The following is a 21512-nucleotide window of genomic DNA, read 5'->3' on the forward strand; positions in this document are numbered from 1 at the left end:
GCTCCTCAATTTCTTGCGGATTCGTTTCATGCACATCCAATTTCTTTTCTTTATTTTTATCATTTTTTTGACTTTGCGTACTGCTGGAAACTCGGGCAGTTGCTTGCTCATTCTGTTTCTTTAAATAGATTTGCCGGCAGACATTCAAATTGATGCAAATCAGCTGGATCAAAAAGAACATTGCAAGCTGTCGCATAACGCTGTGAAGACTCAAAACAGTCATAAGCGAACGAAGCAATTCAAATTGTTGAAGCGTTTGATTGATTGGAAGATCTGTGATTGCATACAGAAGTGAAGTCAAATATGAGAGTTGTGCTGTTGAAGTTAAAAGTGTAATTTGCAGCGATGAGATTCGATGAGACCCGGATGAAGTCTCATTCTCAGAAGAAGATGCAGACGCAGATGCAGACGAAGTTGAAAGAGAAGATGCGCTTTCTGTCTGAGTGCTCGTTGAGGATGTATTTTTGTTTGTGCAAATTGGATATTCGTTGGCATAATCTCTTTCATCCGCGCTTAGCACAGCATCGTCTCCAAACACAGAAAGGCCAGCATACTTTGAGAGAAAATGAAGAGATGCTGTTTGCTGTGCAAGCGAAGACGTGAACAAACTTTGATATTCGTTCCTTTTTCTTCGCTTGTCGAATATTCTGGAAAGACGAAGGATAACTTTTTCTGTGTGTGTAGCTGGAATATCAATACTTAAACCTTCCATTGGAAGTGACAGTTTCTTTTGCTGCTGCATCTTTTTCTCTGCAGGTTGAGTCGAAGAGCCAGATGATCCTTCTGTTGAAGCATTGCTTGATTCTTGCTGGGTATTCAAAGCAGAAGCATCAGCAGAAGCAGCAGCAGATGATGATGATGACTGTTGGGATTCTGCAGGCGGAACAGAAGTTGGAGCAGCTGAACTTCCTAATGAGGATAATGAAGAAGAAGAAGAAGATGATGACGACGATGACGAAGAAAGTGTTGATGATGCTCCTTGAGTTTCTGAACGTGATGCCGGTTGATTTCTTCTTGGGACATTCAGACTTTGCATGCCAAACTCTGAGAGATCAAAAAATGGCATCGAGTTTATACCAGGAACTTGCAGGCCTTGATAACTTGAGGAAGAGCTATGCTGATGGTTGTCAAACAACGGTGCGAAGATATCTCCGAATATAACAGATGGACGAGAAGATTCAAGTGCGGCAGATTCATTTAGTGGCAGTGGAGGGAAATTCGGATTTAAAGACATGAAACGCAAGGAGCTTCCGTGTCTATTATCTGCTTCATCTTCGCCTAACCTCGAAGCAAATGGATTTCCAAAGTTGGCATTTGTAAATCTCTCAGAGCTCGAAGTGCTTCTGTAATCTCTTGCAAGCAGATATGATCGAATGGGGTCGCTGGATTGTGAGTCAGGTTCAAAAGTGGTTGGAATGGTCGAGAGAATTCCAGTTGCCACATCAGTTCCGCTGATCATCGGAGCAGTGTTTGCGACCAAGTCAAACGGATTGTTCATTCGTGAAATGGATGGAATTAATTGATAAGAATGAGAACGAAGGCGCAGCGTGTTCAGTGAATGTGCTGGAAGCGATGGATTGATCAATGGTGAATCATTGTCTCTGTTCATAAGAACAGAAGTACGTGCGACCCTCAGTCGTTGAGGATGCCGAATGATATACGACATCCATCCAGCCGATTCATCAAAATATTTGATTCTTTCTCCTTCTTTCATTTGTTGCGCAAACTTGCCGTTTTTACCATTTTTTCGTCTTTCTTCTCGTTTTGCTGCGTTTCGTTTCTTTTCGCTTATTCGGTTCATCTCATTCACACGGGACTCGCAATAACGGAACCTGTCTCTCAAATTTCCATTTCTAACAGCCACTGACCGCATTGCTCTGCGAAGCTGGTTTCTTTCTCTGGCTGTGCGCGCTGAACGCTCAAGAAGAGTCAAATCAGCAGAAGTCCAATCATTTTCTCTATTTTCTTCCTCAAAGTTGCCTGCACGCACAAGTGCTCTTCTGGATTCATGCAATCTTTGATTCAAAAGACGAGAATCACTCGATTCCAACTCAGACTCACCAGTTGGAGTTGTTGATCTATTCTCTTCGTTGCTTTCTTGATCCGTGCTCTCTTCCTCTAACTCAGAGTCAATGTTCAACAGCCCGCTTTCCACGATGGATTCAGAGCGATGTGCTCTTCCCAAGCGAGTTTGAGAGGCAATATCTGCGGAGTCTGTGTTTTCTTCTTGTTCGTCATTCGTCTCATTCTCTTCATCACGGCTTCTGATGAGGTTCATTAAAAATTCATTCAGCTCTCCTTCAGTGATTTCGACTGTCTCATCATTTCCTTCTTCATCTGAAGAGTCAGGGCTCCTCAAAATGCTGCGTGAAAAGATCTCTTCGATAATGCTTTCCGAGTCAATTGATTCTTCATCATCCTCATCCGCTTCTTCATCATCCTCTCCTTCACTATCTTCGTCTTCTCTCAGAGCAAAAATCGGATTAAGCAAATATTCCAGTGATCTCATTGCTCGAAGCCTGTTATTTATGGTGGAATTAGAGTTGCTCAGAGAAGACAGACTCTCAATGGTGCTGTGCAGTCCACTTGGATCTGAGACAGCGCTTCCAATATGAGAAGAATGGAGTAGATGGCGATGCGAAGAACTTAAACCACTAAAGCTGCTGGACGAGTCTTCATCACTGTCTGAACTGTCAGAATCGCTCCTGAGTGAACCATGCTGCGATTCGTCGCTATCCCAACTGTCCCGCTCCTCAGACGAGTCATCAAAATGTTGATTCTCTGACTCTTCGCTTTGCGAAAGAGTTCTTTCGTATCTTGGTATCTCCGAGCGTAGTCGTTCGCTATATTCATGAAGTCCTTGCAACCCACGAACAACACCAATTCCTCCATTATCCATTTCAAAGGATACCCCTGTCTGTGAAGGTTGAAAGGCTGTTTGACCTATCCTATGCATTCGCGGATTGTTCATCCCTTCTTGTGCACGAATGGCATCCTGCTGTATCTGGTGCTGTCTTTGGGCTTCAGCAGCTATCCTTTCTCTCACTCGATACACTTCAGCTTGGAGATGCTCTGGCAGCAGCTGAATTCTGTCTTCTGGAAGCTGTGCCATTGCGTCTTGTCTTGCTCCCATCGGAAGAGTTGAAAGAAGAAGAACCAAGTTGTCTATCTCATCATTCTCTGGCGCAGCAGCTGAGCCTTGCTGTTGAGCAGCTTGCATTCCTGCCTGCGCAAGCACTTCTTGTTGTAGCTCAATTGGCAATGCTGCGAGAAATGAAGGAGAAATACGTCCATCAGCGTTTCCTTCTTGCTGCTGTGGTTGTTGCTCATTCTGTGGGTGTGCTTCTTCTTGTGGCTGAGGTTGTTGCTGTGGTTGATTTTGAGGTTGCTCTTGTGATTGAGGTTGAGCCTGGTCTTGTTCATGATGTGCGTCTATTTGTGCAGATTGTTCGAGATTTTCTTCTTGCTGGACAGAATTAGATGAATCAATGTTCAATGCTTGATTGTTAATTGGAGGTATCTCCTGATTCGCATTGGATGGAGGCTGATCAGAAAGCTGCGAAACAGCTGAATTTGCTGATGAATTGTTTGGCTCAATAATTTGCTGAATTTGTTCATTGCTATCTTGCTGTTGCTGATTGTTTTGTCCTTGAATTTGCTCAGGTTCTTCAATGTCCATTCTAATATTGGCATTTTCATCATTCTGCTGATCCGAGTTTTGGTTGTTCGCTTCATTTGGAGGTTCAATCGTGGCAACAGTCTCTGGAACAAGAACAGACATTGGAACGTTCTCCATCAAAAGAGACGAGTGCACTCGAACAGGCGATGGAATATGTTGATCTGATGCATTTGAAGATGTCTGATTCACATCATCCATATCTCCTTGCGTTGGCTGACTGCTTTGATTTTCAGTAGATGTTGGTTGCTCATTGGAAGAATTTGAAGAATTTGAAGAAGAAACAGTAGAATCTTCAACGTCCATTGCAGAAGACTGCAGCTGAAGCGAAGTGTCTTTTGACGAAGATGCGTGCGACAATGATGAGCTCATGTTCTTCATAACTTCTGTTGATTCAGGAAGTTCTGTTTCTGTGAGCTTTGTTCTGAGTGGGTTATTCACTGTTATTTTTGAATGGAACAACATTATAAGAGCAACAACACTGTAAACAATTTCAGAGACTAAGCAAATTGGCGTGGCAAAATGAGAAAATATTAACAGAACAGCATCACGAAATTCTTTGGTGCTCTTCTTTGAACCGTCAAACGGATTCATCGAGCCCAGTAACTTCAACACATACAGCGGAGAAGGTGTACCAAATGCATCCAAAAATTGCGATTTTTCAGTCTCGTTCCTATTCAAATTATTTACATTCTCATTTATCATTGAAGAGAACCTTTCATCCATCCCGATTGGTTGAAGGCTCATCTGGTTATCATTTTCACCTTCAACAGCAGAAACGCTTCTGAAAGGAGCAGACACGAATGTTGGTGGAGAAAATGCCATAAATGGTTGAGTGGGGCAAGGCGATTGTACTGAAGAAAAAGATGAATCGACAAGCTGCGAAGAAGGCAGCCGGAACGTATCTGAGACATTTGGAAAGTAACTAGCAGCTGCTGGTGAAATAGCAGATCTTGAGCTTGCTGTCAGTGCATTTGCATTGAACAATTGTGGATACATCGAAAAAGACGAACCAATTGATGAAGACTGAGACATCATCGGCATTTGCACCGATATCAAGGAAGGTGAGTTGATCTGCCGCCCGATTCCGTTCATCACATGATCAACGTCCATTCGGAATCCATCGTCAAATAGTTGCACAAGAGGTACAGATGGAACAATGCCAGACAAAACATCGTCATTCAGCCGGACAGTTCCAAGGCGCGGTGCAGGTGGAGGAGACCACGTGGGAGGAGAGCCTGGCTGAGAAGGTGGAGGAGAAGATGAAGAGGAAAATGGAGAAGATGAGGATGAATGTATAGAATTATCTGCAGGTGGCTGCTGAAGAGCAGATAAGGGGCCATCAGACGTATGTGTAACTTCACCTTGAGACTGTGTTTGTATTCCATTTAAAACTATGTTTTGCTGGCTGTAAGATTCCCCGCCAATCGAGAATATTGAATCCTCAGTTGAATTTGGCTCATTTCTTTCAATTGCTACTCCAAGTGCGCTGTTTTCTGGGTCTAATGCCACCATGTTTTCCTTTTCCCAACTGTCAAAATCTGTGCTTGAATTGAAATTTGTGCAATGTTTCAGATTTTTTCTTCTGATTGCAGCAAAGCGATTGTACTTTGCCCAATCAAATTCGATCATTCCATTGCTCAAATAGTGAACACCTCTTTCTTCAAACACAGTTGATGCAGTGCAAATTGATCGGAGAATCTCGTCTCGCTGCTTTCTCTGGAAGAATGAAAGAAAGCGCGGTGCAAATGCCTCAGAAGACGAGTACATGCAACCATTCCGTGATGGATACGAATGAAGAATTGAGGCAAATGGAATGAGAGTCGAGTTAGTTGGTGGAAAGAATGAAGAGATGATGGAAGTAAACGGTGCAAGATAAGGAACGTTCAGTGTCTTTGAAGTTCCTGTTCCTCTCAAAGAAGAATGGAGTGTAGGCCCCTTTTGATCCTTGCTTGATCCATAAGACGATGCTCCAAGTGGATTGGCAATTGGTCTTCCCATGAAAAGAGTTAAAAATAGCTTTAAGTCGATTTCTGTAAGATACGTATCCAAAGAAGGCACTCCTGTTTCCATAACAAACGAATTACGTGAATACATTGTCGATATAATCTTTTGCAAGAGATTTATTGCTGGACGGCGTGTTGAAGGTGCTGAATTGTTTCCGGGTGTCAATTGCAAAAATGAGGGACTTTCGGCCAACATTCCTCGTTCGACATCACCAAACGCACTGGACATGGCTTCTGAAGCTGAGCGATGAAGAATGGCCATCCATTCAAATGAATCACTTGAATACTCCAGTGAGTTCGATTCACGAGAATTAGGATTAGACGAAGTTGTTGACGATGCGGGAGAAGGAATTTGCGAAAACAGATTGTATTCGTTGGCTTGCTCCCTTTCGATCGCTCCAAGCTGAACAAATAGAGCAGCTAACGAGTTTGAAAAGGGGGCATATCTGAATGAATGAGATGATGTAGTCGCAGAAAACGGAGATGAACGAGATGAGTGTGCATGAATAAACGGATGTGCAGGTATCTCAAGTTGATCCTGATCCTTCCCAAAGCGATAGATGGGCTCTTCTTCAAATGTGACTTCCATCATAGAATCTGATTTTGTTAGCGGCATTGTTGCAAAAGACTTTGAGGAATTTGTCATTGCAGATGCTGAATAAATTCGAGTACCAGACAGAGTATATGACATCATCCGCAGGCATCTATCTTGCCACAAAATATTCTCTTCCAACCCTTCAACTGTGCACAAATTTGTAAATGTCGCAGAAAATTCTTTGTCTTCCATTTTTGAGCCAATGATTCTCTCTTTTCTGCTGATATACTTTCTATCATGCTGACAGGAAACACGAGAGGTTATATCAATTTCAGCCAAGTTTGCTTCTTGCTTTTTGGATTGCAAAAATGAATTTCTATCTCTTTTATTCATTCCATTACTTGTGAATCTTTTTTGTGTTGAAGAATTAAAAGCTTGATCTTTTCTGTTAATTGGATTCAAGTTTCTGACAACTCCAACAAAAGGTATGTCAACTCCATTTGGAGGGATCGATGTGTATATTCTCGATATCCACATCTGCATCTGCTGCACCTCTTTTCTAAGCTGATAAAGTTTAATCTGATCACTCCAATTTGAAGGATTTGGGAAAGATGAAAGCGTTTCAAAAGGAGAAACGCTAAAACTGGCAAATGCGTCAAGTAAACAATATCGCTGGAAGTGAGGCAAAGGATATAAGCATGGTTTGAGGATGGAGCAAACAGATTGTCGAGCCCAAAGCGGAATAGCTGATTGTGATACAAGATAAGGTGAAACAGTCGTCGGAGGCAGAGATGGAATGAATGGAATAAACGGCTTTCCAGCTGTGCTCTTCGCAGCGTCTGTATTTGAGTTAGAATTTGAAGGTGAACTCCTAATAGAAGAGGATTCATTGGCTTCATCTTTGTCAAGAGAGGAGTAATTGCAAAATGATGAGCTCCCATATGATTGCATTGGCACAGACTCATTGAAGAAAGGTGGACTAAGAAGCATCCCTGAATGTTGTGTTGGAGGTGAGAATGGCGAATCTTTGTATGACATTTGCAAATTTTCTTGTATTGAAGATGGAATGCCTAATAAGCTATAAGGGAGAAAGATATTTCCTTTCGTGCTAAGCAGCTCCTGGCTGTTTCCTGCAGCTGATAGGTTGCCATCATTTCCTGTACATCCGCGATTGCTTGGCAGACAATTTTTGATCTGTTGATTTTTTTGAATTGGAGAAATGTGTTGCGTTGATCTTCTGTTCAGCATTGACTGTTGGTTTTCGAAAGCATAAGCTTTCTCCTGGTTGCTCCTGTTAGTGCTTCTTTCATTCAATCGGTTCGATAATTGTGCACGAAGCAATTGTGGATGACAAACAGAAAATGAACACTGATCTGTAGATGCCTTGCCCTGACACTTGGAATTTGAAGGGAAAGAAGAGAATTCAGATTCTGTCTCATGTGAATTCTTATGATAAAATACTTTATTCAGTGACAAAAATGTCTCAAAAAAGAATATAACAGGAGGAGAAGACTTTGCAAAAGGAGAAGCGCTGAACACATTCTGCAACTGATTGAGTGTGCGTTGCATATTCTGTTGAGCTGAAGAAGAGAAAGATTTTTGCGAGCTTGAGCGAATAGTCGAATAATTTTTCAATGAAGATGGTGCAAGATTATGATCAGAAGATTCTTTTCCATTAACCATCATATTTCCACTTGTCGGTTCCCCTGAGCGTGAAGGGAATGATGAGACGACTTGAAGTTTGTGAACGGTTTTAGGTGGAAAATGAGGGTTTCCAACGGAATATTTATCTTCAGAAGCGATATTAAAAAGATTATTCTGAGATTTTAATTGAGGCGAGTGAACATATGTTGAGTAAAAGTTATCAGGAACTGTCGTCACATCCCAATCAGCCAGTGCGGAAGGAGGCAGAACAGTTGAAGGCGAAGAAAATAGTCGAACTGTTGACACAGAGCTCATTCGAAGAGTGTCAGAAATTGTTGAAGTGGGAGAGAAAATAGCATACATCGGGTGAATTTTCCTGAGCGATGTTGGATGAGGAAGCAGAATGGTGCTGAAACGAGGAAGAGGTTGCTTTGATTCCTTTGCACTTGAGGATGGTATTTTCGTTGCAATTAAAGGATTGAAAAAGTTAATCCAATGCATGAAAGGAGAATAACTTGACTTGTCAGGAGAAGGTGCTGAATCTTCTTCGGTTTTACTTGCTTCAATAGCGTTCAACTGCTTTGGTTGTGTGGAACTCATTTTAATATTTAGAACAAATGGATATCGGAATTGTGGAATGATTGGTGGTAGCAAGGCGAAAGTGGAGCTGGTTACATTAACAGATAAGATGTCAAATGGAATTTTATGGTCTGAAAGAAGAGCAGACGCTGTCTGTTGCATATTGAATGTTGAAGGGGCCCGAATGATTTGTTGCACTTGGCATGACGCAGAAGACTCGTTCATCAAAGCATCCGTCTTGCTAATGCGCTTTGATGAAGTCAATGTTCCTGATTTTAAAGTTGGTGTGGTGTGCACAGAACGAGAAAGCTGAATGTTAGCTCCTGAAGGAGAAACAGAAGAATGCGATGGCGACAGGGAACGTCTCTTTAAGATAGCTTTTTTCGCTTTTCTTTCAAGAATAGATAGATTTTTCCGTTTTAGTATTAATTTGGATTCTGGTGAAAGATCACTTCTGTGAAGGTGCAAGTCATCTTTTCTGTCTTTCTTCATGCTTTCTTTTTGAATGCTTTCTCTTCTGTAATCATTCATAACTGAGTCTGTGATTGTGGTAGCATCCACACAGCGTAAATTTCCTTCAACACCAATCAACGATATCCAACCGCCCACTTCGCTCTTTCCACTCATCATGTGCATGTACAAATATTCCCAAGCAGTGAGAAAGCAGGCAGAAATAAACGCATCCTCTTTTTCCTGATTCAAATTGTTTTCATTTGATGAAGAGCTAGCACTTTGACTTTGAGAATTTAACGTATTCTTTTGATCGTTAAGCAATTCATCAAGAGAAGTTTGACATTTCGAACATTGACTTTCAGAGCAACTCGCATTTTTATTAAGCAGTTCCGGAGCTATTTGACTGGCAGGAATTGCTGGAGAACTTTTGCTCGATGGAACAAAAATAGTTGAATTAAGCATCTGGTTTCCATTCTGCATTTCACTCTCATTTTTAAGACTATCTTTTGTGGTTGTACTCTTTGTACTCTTTTTGCCTTTCTCTCTGTCAGTCTGATTTTTTGCTGATTGAGATCCCGTGTTATTTTGTGTTGCATATCTTTTCTGAGTTTCAGACATTGTAATGTTTTGTTCACAAACATATATTTCAGCCCACTCGCTGACAACTGGGTGCTCAAAGCAAGCAATGAATGTATGAATGACAGCAGATATCCAGTCGAAGTCAACTTCACTTGGACTCAAAACAGACTTTGTAACACCAAAGTAATGCTGTTGCATGAAGCTATTTTGATCTTTTTGCGATTCAATGGAAGGAAGTGAACTTGAGGCTGGAGACGAGCTTGCGCTTTCTGTTCTTGCATTTATGTTTGATGCGCTGCATTCTTGTGTTGCTTTTTGATCATTTTGAGATTTATTAAGTGAAGTTGTGGATAATTTGACGTCTTCAATTCGTTTAGTCAGCACCCACATTTCCCTGAACAGTCGCAACACATCAGGAACAGCAGTGAAAAGCGCACTGAGCATTTCCAATGAGACAACAGGAAGAGGCGTTGTAATAGAAGATACTGATGATAATAATCTCGTTTCATTGATTGAAGGATTTGCCTGTGGATGTTCGCACAAACATCTTCGAAGAAGAAGAAACAGCGAGGAAAGATAAACTGTTAGATGATCAACAAGCGATTCACTCTGAATTGCGCTGCAGCTTCTTGAAGATAAAAATGATGGAATGCTTTTCAAAGAATTTTCCTCCCCGAAAAGTACATTTCCTTTTAAGTCTAACTTTCCAAGTGATTGCAAGGTCATATCTACTGAATACCCAACCATCATTTGTATTTCAGCAACCAATTCTTTGAAGAATAACTGTCTGAGTGGAGATGCTGGGGATACAAGAGAGTGAAGAAGATCAATAAGAACATTTGAAGGAGTGCGTGGAACAGGTGATAAAGGAGGGAACGATGATAGCAGCCGGAAAAGTGAAGTCAGAAAGAGGGGTGGAATGTTCAAAGCAACATCGTCATTGAATTGAAAATTATTTAAATACTCTCCTGAAAATGAAGATATCCCATCTGTTTTTGAATTCAAGAAAGGATGATAATTCAAGAAAGAATGAGGAATTTTATGTCGCTGAAGATAGTCATCTCGTTGAAAGTGAGATGCAAAGGATAAAGCAAACACCACCGATTTAAACAGAGCAGGATCAGAACCATTGATCGTTTTGAGGAGATGCAGCCAGACGGATACCATGTGATGTGTCTGAGAAGATAACAGAAGGGGAGCAAAAGGTTGGAACGAATTTCTAACTGACACAATGGAAGATAGAGATGCCCGTTGAACAAGTGAATGATAGGCGTCCAGATCGTCATCTTCTTCAGAGCACTCTTCATTGTTGTATTTATTGAGTTCTTCAGTGTAATGATTGCTCAAGTTACCTTCATCCACCTTCGCTCCTGGTTCACGAGTACTTTTCAGTGGCTCTTTGAATATTTCTGTAAATTGTCTAAGAACACGTCGACTTTTATTCACAACGTCATCCGCAAATTGAATCATTAGGAATTCTTTTGTACTTTTTTCTGTTCCATTTACTAGAATATTGGAATTTAATGACCAGTTCATGAAACTGTCTTCATTGATTTCCTGAGACATAAAACAATGACTCTTTTCATTATTTCTTTTCGTTCGTTCATTCATAAATCCGTTGGTTCTGTTGAATTGCATCGCTTTTTTGCTTTCATTCATTTGAGTCGAATGATTCTCTGATGTTACTGATATACTTTTGTTGTTGCTTGAACCATATTGATCTATCAGTTTCAATGAAGGTGATAAAGGAAATTCCATTGATGATGGATGAATAGCCAAATGAAGAACACGATTGAATAAAGTAAATATGAGAGAAGCCAACAGCGACAGTCTTGGAGACATTGTTGGCAGTGAAAGCTTCGAAGGAGAAACCCACATTTGAAGCATTTTTTGCTTTAACCCGAGAGGAGATTGCTGAGATGTTGCCATTATTGATGCGAGCTCAGATGAGAACAAAGAAGCGTGCGAATTTGTCGTTGCATTTTGACTTGTTTCAGTTGAAGTACTCGAAGGCAATGGATTGTTTGTCCTGTTTGCTTTGCGGTTATTTCCACGCTTTTTGGTTTGTCTCTGTTGCTGTCGAGAATCGCATTTTTTCTGTGTGTTGCTATTGTTTTCTTTTCCAATGCGAATGTTTTCTCTCGGAATCTTGAAGTTAGCGTTCTGACTGATTGAATCTCTTTTCTTCATCGGCTTCAATGCAAACACCAGTTTTTCTTCGGTCAAATTCAACAAATCTTGAGCAGTCAACGAAGATAAAATCGAAGTTAGTGAGAGAATAAACTTCTTCCACTCTGAGTTAGATGCATCATCAGACAAAGTTGTTGGAGAAAAGATTGATGAATTTGAAACACTTGCAATAGAAGACGCTGAAAATGCTGAAGAATTTGAGCGTGGCATCCCAATCTTTGGAAGACCAGATGTGTTTTGTTCAAGTGTATTTGAGTTTCTGCTTGGATCATCAATTGCCAAAGGAGAAAGATGTGAGGCTAAAGCGGGCTCGTGCGCAGCACTTAAAACAACAGCATCACATTCTTCTAATAGAATAAATATAAACAGCTTTAAGTTTGTTAAAATTGAAGGACCTGCTGCTTCAGCAAGCACAGAAAGAGGTAAAAATAGGCGGTTGTCTCGTTTCTTCTTTCGTCTGGATTTCAAACTCGAATTGCTCTTCGCTGATGAAGCTGAAGAGGACGATTGCGCTAAGTTTGGAGGAAGAAGGAGATTAGGCTTTTCAGACGAGGTTTGTTGATTCTCCATTTCATTTTGTTCATCCTCATATTCCGTTCTTGGAGTTTTCAAACTTTGCTCATCGATTTTGGTTGCAACTTTCAACTGTTTCATTTTTCTGATTGTTGAATCTGCTACGCACAGGTTCTTCTCTTCATTGATGATACTTGCAGATGCAAGCATCAAATCATTGTGAAACGAAAATGTTGCTCTTATGCCAATACGAATCTTTTCTGCTTCCGATTGAACTGTTTCTAGAGAAAGAGCGAACAAATGGAGAAAGGCCCCAAGAGATTCAGATGGTAGATAAGGTGCAAGAGACAAAAGCTTTGAAACCCGTTCAAGATATGCAGTGTCTTCTTTTTGGAACTTTGCCATATCACTTTTCTCAATCAGTAATTGGCCGTTTTGGTTATTCAATGGTTCTGGATTTTCGCAGCGATTATTTTGCATTGCAAAAGAATTACTAAAAGAAAATGGAGGCTGTGAAGATTGTTGAGTCGTAGCAACATCACCAGCGCCAAATCCCCAAGGCGAATACGTGTTTCTTGGAAATGAAGAAGTCTGAGGAGCCTTGTAGAATGGATAGGTGAATGAAGGAGATGGACTAAGTGTGGATTTTTGCTGAAAGTCATGTGTAGGTTGTGGTTGAGTAGAATTCTTTGGAATCATTGAAGATGGCCATTCGGATTGAATTGATGCTGAAAATGGCATAAAAGATGATAGATTCGAGTTCTGAAGAAATGATTTCACAGAAGGTAGTTGATAAGACAAAACACGAGAAAACAGCTCAAATATTGTTTGGATAGTTGCAGCATGAAGAGGAGGTGTAATAGAAACCATTGAAATAATCTTTCTCAAAAAGAGCATTATTCCATCTTCTCTTTTCTCGTATTCGTCAATCAGCACACTCAAATTCAATGACTCTTCGCTTTCTCCGATTGTGTTGCAATTGCTTTCTTCGCCTGTTGTACAATCATATTCCATTTTTGAATGTTTGCCTTCTGATGTTTCGCACTTTTTCTTTTGGAGATGTTGTGAATCATTGGATGGAGCATTTGCATTGTCATCTGTTGAAGATTCAATAATCTTATTTGAAAGTGTTGATGCAATAACATTTTTATCTCCTTTTTCTTTTTTCTTTTTTTCCAATGCATTATACATCTCAATCAATTTGTTGATCATTTTTTTATCCTCCTTTCGAGCATCTTTAAACGCTTCTTTCAGATCTTCTCTGAGAAGTGAGATGCTTGATAGCAACTCCAAAATGCCTTTTGTTACTTCAGTTTGTTGTTGAGAAGATAAGGCAAATGGTCTGTCGTCCAAAACTCTGAATACATCACTAGATTTTTGTGTTTTATTATCATTTGATGGAGGAAATGGCACAGAAAATGTGTTGAAAGGAGAAGAATTGTTTAATGACTGATTCTCGTTTGATAGAATATGATTTGATTGTGGAGTGTTCATCAGTTTGTTAAATGCTTTGTTCGAAAAGTCATCATTTGTGCTTGGCATATGAACGTCCTTTACAGGAGTCTGAGGAATTGTTTTTAATCCAGCAATGTTATTCTGGAAAAGCAAGTCTTGAGCAGTCATAAAGCAAAGCAAATCACATAATGGAGACAGAAAAGCTGTATCTTGTTGCATAATTGTTGTTGCCTGACGGAGTGCATATTGGAAACGCTGAAGAAGGAAAAGGGTAGAAAACGATTTATTCGAAAGTGGTGAGGCAACTGATTCTGAAGAATTGATTTGCGGATCTGCCACATCCTGCATTTTTGGAAACAGAAAAGTCGAAGCGCTCGTTTTTTCACTAGTGTTTTCAATGATATCCATTTTTGTATTTGCTTTTTTCAATTTTTCTTCCATCGTCTTTATGCTTTCCAAAATCTTCTGAGGCTTTGCCTTCAAAAACATAATGGCTTCAACCTTGCGAGGAATACGTTCCATTCCCCTTCCAAATACCCTAATTTTTGGCTTATCCAGGAAGGACGGGACAAACGGATCCGACTCTGTCTTTCCCTTTTTCTTTGAAATATCAGGAAGATATAACGTGTGATACGGATTGGGATATAATGAGCGACTGCTGAGGATTAAAGGAGTGTATGACAGAATGGGATGACTTAATGAAGCAGAAGGCATTCGATTCCTCATTCCAAAGAATGATGAAGTTGTTCCCATCGAATAGAAGCGAGGAGCAAGTTCGAACGATGACCAGCGCCACTCGGGAGGAATTTGTGTAAGATTGCATTGCTCAGATAGTACATGTCTCGAAGTCTGAGCGGAAAGGTTTTGAGATGCTCTTTTTGAAGCAGCGATTGAGTTATTTGCTTCAAGATGGCGAGGCATAAAATAATCGGCGTTAATGGACAATGTTGGTGCATGTTCATTATATGGATCAAATGCTTTTGCTGTATAATGAATCATTGCGGAAGGAAATTTTTGAATGCTTTCATTTTCGCTTGCATCGCAATAGCTATACGTTTCTATATCTTTCTCATTTGATCTAGAATTGTGCATCATTGTCCAATAAAAATCCGCTGTTTTCATGCCACTCAGAAAATCATTAAAAGAAGTTATTGCATCTTTTCTCGCTTTGTCAATCATTTTTCGAGTGATGTTCACTGCAATAGAAAATAATCTAACAACAATTTCACGTCCCTGAAGAAAAACGAGAATGCACGGATAGTTTCGAGCAAGCTGGGATAAAAGCTGAATCAATGTGAACAGCATGGATGTGATGTCAGAAATGGAGGTGCATGAAGCACTTTCTGTTGCAGTTGATGGATGAGTGTAATTGAGCGCTGGTGAAGCAGCCAATGGAAGCATTTGAGTGCAAATAGCATCATCAACAGATAAGCTAGTGCCAATTAACTTCCAATTTTTCTTTGAATTGTCAGGCACAAAGGAAGATTCATTTATTGAAGAACGCTTATAACATGTTTCCAATGTGCTAAATAACTGGAAGATGTTCTGACAAATGAGAGATGCAAATGACAGAAGATGAATGTCAGACTGTGGGAACACAGATAAAAGAGGCATAACAGTCAGAGGGGCTATCGAAATACCAACAGAACTCGCTTTTGTGGGATCTGAGCAGAACAATGTTGAATTCATGTATGAATTAGCAGCTTTGCTCGAAGAATCGCTATCATCTTCCATTCTATTTGATGTAGATGATGATGTCGAAATAGACTTTGAATTAGAAAGGGCATCTTCGTTGAAAAATAGTTCTTCCTTTCCATCTCCTGGCTGCTCCTTTGTTCTCAGCCACACAAATCCATGGACGTCAAGTCGCCTCCAAGCATGATTGTTCAGCAGCAAATCAACTTGGTCCATGTCGATATCCTGTCGAGTAGTCACTTTTGGATGCTCAACTTGAAACTTTCTCGAGAATGGCATTGAACGAGAGCATGGAGAAGAGTCGTTGCTATCAAATGGGAAAGCTGTTAACGTTGGAACAGCTCGTACTGGTTGGCTCGTCAGTGATTTTGTAAATGTGCAATTGCGCGCTCGAAGAAGATGAAGCATTAGACGATCAGCATCGCCAGGAATAATGATGGCTTGTGATGCATCAGACATCAAAAAGTGAGGCAATTCAAAAGATGAGTTTGCACGCCCATGAACACTTTGGCTCGGCATGACTTTAACTGGATGTGTTAAAAACAAATTTGAAAAAGATCGAGAATAAATGTATGACAAAAGGAGAGAAGGTGCAATTTTGGGCAGTGAGATAAGAACGGCAACAGGCCAATTGAGATATTCATAAAGCATGTTTTGCGAATCAACAAAACCAGATGAAGATTCAGATAAAGTTGGTAGCTTATCATTGTTTGTATTGACGTTCACGGTTTTGTTATTATTTCCTTTTCTAAAAGCATGCGTGGATGCCCTTTGTGAAATTGCCTCAAAAGATAAACGATCAACAAACGGAATTCCAGTTGAGAATAGCAGCTTTGGTTTAATGCTTTCGACAACTGGGTCTTTTTCCGCTAAAAAGAGTTCAGAATTCCATCTGGTTTTATGTTGATAAGAAGGACAATTTCTCGATTCAACTATTTTTGATTTTGCAAATCTCCGTGGAAATGCACTTTCGTCAACATCGGAGACAATTCTTGAAGGAGAGCGACGTAATATTTCTGTACGATGCAAGCTTGTGTTGAGAGAGAAGGAAGTGAAATGGAGTTTCAAAGAGATTGTATAAACTTCCTTATTATCAGTTACTGCATTATGTCTCATTATTTCATTTCTTTGACATTTATTGATGAATGACAACCACTCATAAAATGGACATACAAATGGATCAGGAGTGTTGTCTTCAAATGCATTTTCAGAAGGCTGATTGGAACGCTGCTTTGTTGACTCTGGCTGAATTTTTACTTCTTCATATGGCTCGTTTGAAGAATCAAGACTTAATTTTTTATTAGAAAAGATTTCATCTTTATTGCATGCCTCTTCAAAAGAATGGGATGAAATATTTGGCTTGTTAACAGTCATATGTGGAATTTCTATGGCAAATTCATGACTGGGCTGTTCGAATCGTGGAAGATTAAGCATTTCAGGAGCCTCAACTAGGCCACTTGTTGGAAAAGAAATGTCAACTGGCCGCTCGCGAGATTGAAAAGCATCATGTTCAGACGCGTTCTGTTCCATTTGCTGCGGCTGAACTGCTTCCAGCTGAGGCTGAACTTCTTGATGCAGGTTCGCGCTTTGGTCTTCAGTTGACATTTGGAGTGCTAAAAGCAAGGCATCCTCATCGCTCATATCTTCCATAAACTGGTGTTCGAATTCAACATGAGATGGCTGTTGTTGCTGTGGTTCTAAAGATTGCTCGTGTGGAGATTGAATGTTTGCTTCATTTTGTTGAGGAGATGCATTCAGATTTTGTTGTTGTTCCACCTGTTGTGCCTGAGTATTTTGTTCCGAATTAGAAGAGTCATTGCTTGAAAGCTCATTGTGAACTTGCTCATTTGATTGGGGCTGCTCATTATGAGCTTGTTGTGGAACTGGATCATCTCCTGAAATAGATTGAGACGATGGCAATACCCAGGCTGTATTCGAATGCTCCTGAATTGCTAGAGACTGTGATTGTTCACTTTGTTCTGCTTGATTGTTTTCATGGTGTTCTTCCTGTTGCGGCTGATGCAACAGATTGCTGTTGTTCTGTTGCTGATTTTGTGAAGCATCTTCCTCTGCATGAATCTCTTCCTGTTGAGATGGCTGCGCCTGTGCCTGTGCCTGTGCCTGTTCCTGTTCCTGATGATTATTTGATTCTTCATCATTCACTTGATGATCAAATAGCCAAGCTGTTGCATTGTCCAGAGTTAGCTCAGAACCGAGCTCAACGCAGGCTTGTATTGCTCTCGCATGTGTTGTTCCCATTTCCATCAGCGTCTCCACAATGATGTCCATGGGCGAGCCAGCATATGGATCTTGCTCTAATCTTCTCATTTCCTGTGCACCCCAACCTAATAAATTCGAATTGTGCTGTTCATTTTGTTGTGGATGTAAGTTTTGCTCTGGTTGAGCATAAGATGGAAAGTGCATCTCAAAATGTGGCATGTTGGAATTTCCTCCACTCTGGAATGAATCAGCTTCAAAGGGTTTGTTTGAAATTGCATCTGTAGAAGATTTAGCTTCACCGTTCAACGAGTCTTTTTTGTCAGTGGTTTCATCTTTTTTTTCCTTTTCCTTTTGTACTTTTCTCTCTTCTTCTTCAATGAATTCAACTTCCATTGGCGTAAACAAAGAGCCCCAGTTTTGTCTGAATGTTGGGTTGCTGAATGAAATTGCTTCAGGAACGTTGAAATGAGGCAGAGAACGGCGAAGGAACAATCCTTGAAATGGGTCGGCTTCTTCTGGAATAATCTGTGGATTGTCTGTAAATAATCTCTTTTCCTTTTCTACAGCCTCATCTTCGTCAAATTCGATTGAATCGCTTTCACAAGAGAGCAGCTCATGTTCTGATCCTTCCCCTGATTCAGATTCAGAATCAGATGTCAGTTCTTTTTTGATTGTTTTGCTTTTCTCGTGTTCTAAGCCATCAGTCTTTACACTTTTCTCATTCAAGTCGCTGTCACCTTCTTTGTCAATAAATGCACTTGCTTTTTCGTATTCTTTCGATTCTGCTTCCTTCGAAGATGTGTGATCTGAAGAAGTTGATTCAGCACTGTTCAAACTCAAAACACTTTTTTCGGATGTTGTTTCATTTTTATCTATCTCGGTTTTTTCATCCACATTTTTATCCTTCTGCTTCATTGCCTTCTGTTCAGATAATGCCAAACCATCATTATCTGAAGAAACGACAGACAATGTATTTGAAGCTGGAGCATCCTTCTTCTCTGGATGGTAATGTTGATTGAACTTTTTTTGCACCCAATCGTACAAATGCTTCAGAGATTGATATCGCTTTGATTTCCACTTCTTGTTGAAGTATTCTTCTCCATAGAAACTTGATTCAACAGCATCTGACACTCGCATGTCGCTTCCGCTGAAAAGTGTCTGCAAGAAGAGTTCAACAAGGATATCAAGCATCGTGTGTTCCTTTTGATAGCGGAACACGTGAGTAATTGGATTAACAATTGTATGTGCAAAAGGTAATGTCCTTCCTGCGAATATGCTAGTGATATCCAGAGAATTGTCAAAATGCAGAACATACAAGCGTTCACCAGGATTGTTGTCTAATCCCCGTACTTCGCTTAAGTACTGTCCTTTAAATAAATCACAGAAATAATTCGTTTGTTCCATTAATTCGAGAGGAAGAGACTTTTTGAATTCACTGAAAAATGATGTGTGTTGCTGGCTTTCTATTTTCTTTTGTTTGTCGGATGCTTCTTCGTTACTCAAATGCTGCAGGATACCATTATTATTGAAGGTACGTTGATGGAAGACTGAATAGTCATGATGACAGCACATAGGAGTTGGGACAGCAGAAGACATAGCATGTGCAGAAGGGATGAGCAAGTTACAAGAAAGTGTGGATGCTAACTGTGCTGTATAAGAGTCTTGTAAAGAATCATCGGTGCGTTTGGGGGGTTCTGCAGATGGTGCCTCTTGCATTGATGACTGAATCTCTTCAAACTTTGCAAGATTCTCTTTGAGCGTCAATCTTTCTGTGCCTCTTGGACCAATCATCGAAAGATCTTTTCTCAATTTTCTCACACGCCGAAGCATCTTCTTGTGGTCGCTTTCTTTCACTTCGCAGAAATTTGGAACAGAAACAAGCCATTCGCGAAGCTCTTGCAAAGCTTTCATCAGAATGACGACGCAGTCAGAAGGAAGAACAGACATAAATGCCAGCACTTCTGGTGGAAACAGAAGAGTAGTTGGCGAAAGAAACGAGGAGCTTGAGAAAAGTGAGTTAATGTTTGGCGGAAGGCCATTTACTGCTGAAGTGCAATCGGAATGTGAAGGCGAAAGATGAGAGTCCTGTGATAGTGGAGATGGTGCAATTGAGGTAGAATGGCTTGATAGAGAGAACAATGTTGAAGCGGGTGTGGATGTGGCTGTTGTGGAAGCTGAAGAGGACAAAGAAGAAGTTGGTGTGGTAATGTTAGATGCAACAGAAGGAGGATTAGCAACGGCGTGCAAAGGAGTTAAAGACTGGTGTAGTGAAGGAGTATTCGTCTGAAGTGAGTGTGGAGCGGAAAGATTGATTGAAGGTGGCTGTATAGATGTGCCGATGGGAGTCAGAGACAAATTCTGAGATGAAGAGGAAGAAACGAAAGATGACGATGGAACAGATGTCGGGTGCAGTACATGGGAAAACATGTTATTTCCGAGAGGGGGGAAGGAAAGTGGTTGGGACACGTTTGCAAAAGGAGGAGAAAACGAAGTGGATGCTACGGACAAAGGCTGGTTGTGAGATGAAGGAGAAATGAATGATGAAGTGGATGTATGTGTGGATGGATAGCCTGAAGGCGCAAAGGAAGAAGGGAATGCAAGAGATGGCGAAGAAGTCAATGGAGTTGTCAGACAAGCTGCAGGTGAACGCACACCAGTGAAAAATCTCTGTTCTAATGGTGAAAACTGAAACTGTTGACTTGAAATTGCTGAAGATGACAATCCTGACCTTCTATTTTCAGATAAGCTACTCTGATTCACCTTCGAATTCTTCTGAGAAACGCTGTTTGGGGTGCTTTTGCTGTAGTTATTATCATATTTGTTCAAAGATTGCGGGATGCCCCAGCTCTTCCTCTCGAAAAGAGGAAGGAGAAAATACACAAAGAACATTGAAATCTTCAGTCGAAATGAAGATTGAATAAATTGTAATTGCGATTCTGTGTTTTCGCGTGCGAAGGTCATTTTGATCATATCAGTGAAGAATGCATTGATTGGATGTGCGTGTGGAATAAGAGTGACGATGATGTATTGGAGAAGGCTGTTCAGATAGTATCCTTCAACAGCGCTGTCTCTGGTGAAGAGCTCGTTTATAGAGAGCATCGCTGGAGCACTGAGATTGGCAGAAGGCGAGAAATGCTCGCGAAAATGAAGAGTTTTCGCCTTCAGCCTCAGCATTTTTCTTCCCTGATCGTTCTCTGGTGAGAGAGAAAACGAGGGATGGTATTGGGAAAGGGGAGTTGGAGTCATCTCTGCTTCTGCTTCTTTCTCAGGGAAATAGCCTTTCTTCGACATTCCTGGCTGGGTTCCTGAGTAATACAAGCGAAGCTGCTCGTTCTTTGGCAGTATGACTCGGTGGCACGCAAGTGACAAAAGAGACAAATCAACAGCGATGGGAAACGAGCCACATGAATTGATTTTGTCTGCAGAAGAAAAAGAAAGCGAGGACGAAGAAGCATTTTTTTCTGTTGGGTCTGAAGCGGGCTCTGTTTCATTGCTAACTGAATGATACTTCCTTGTGCAATGTGCTCTAATGTATGGAACAAAAGGAAGATGAGTGCCATTTGTGCTCTGTGTGTTATTATCTGTCTGAGATGATGGCCACCTCGCATTATTCAGCGAGCAGCATATCTTCATACCTCCAGCTTCTGTGCCAATGCACCTTTTATTTGAAGCACTTTCAGAAGTATTTGCAGTGTCATTGCTAATGCTCAACTGTTTGCCCTGCAAATCGCTGTTTGAAAATCCTAATCTCTTTCTTTTGATAGCTTCGTCCAAAACCCATCCGCACGCGCTACCCAGCAGGTCCATTCCGCCTCGATTGACAAACATCAGCAGAACAAGAAGAGTTGGCGAGGGTTTGGGGGTGGCTGGGTGCGGATCCTTCTGAAATCGCTCCAAATAATCGCTTTCTGATGATGACGAAGACGAGTCCTGTTGATCGTGCGACGAACGATCTGAGTGAATAATT

The 21512-nt window shown here is 40.8% G+C and overlaps 1 protein-coding gene across 1 annotated transcript in view; it reads right to left on the reverse strand.

The window, feature by feature from the left end:
• Nucleotides 1–21512, reverse strand: part of MONOS_274 (putative HECT-domain-containing protein) — a gene marked incomplete at its 5' end in the record, with an annotated part of 45546 nt that overhangs the window by 12927 nt on the left and 11107 nt on the right. The window contains 2 exons of the mRNA XM_067872683.1: nt 82–10977; nt 11167–21498. Coding sequence (XP_067731728.1) covers nt 82–10977; nt 11167–21498 — 21228 coding nt within the window. The remainder of the gene's footprint in view (nt 1–81; nt 10978–11166; nt 21499–21512) is intronic.

This window comes from Monocercomonoides exilis (genome assembly GCF_001643675.1).
Source record: "Monocercomonoides exilis strain PA203 chromosome Unknown scaffold11-1913109, whole genome shotgun sequence".
Taxonomy (NCBI): domain Eukaryota; phylum Preaxostyla; order Oxymonadida; family Polymastigidae; genus Monocercomonoides; species Monocercomonoides exilis.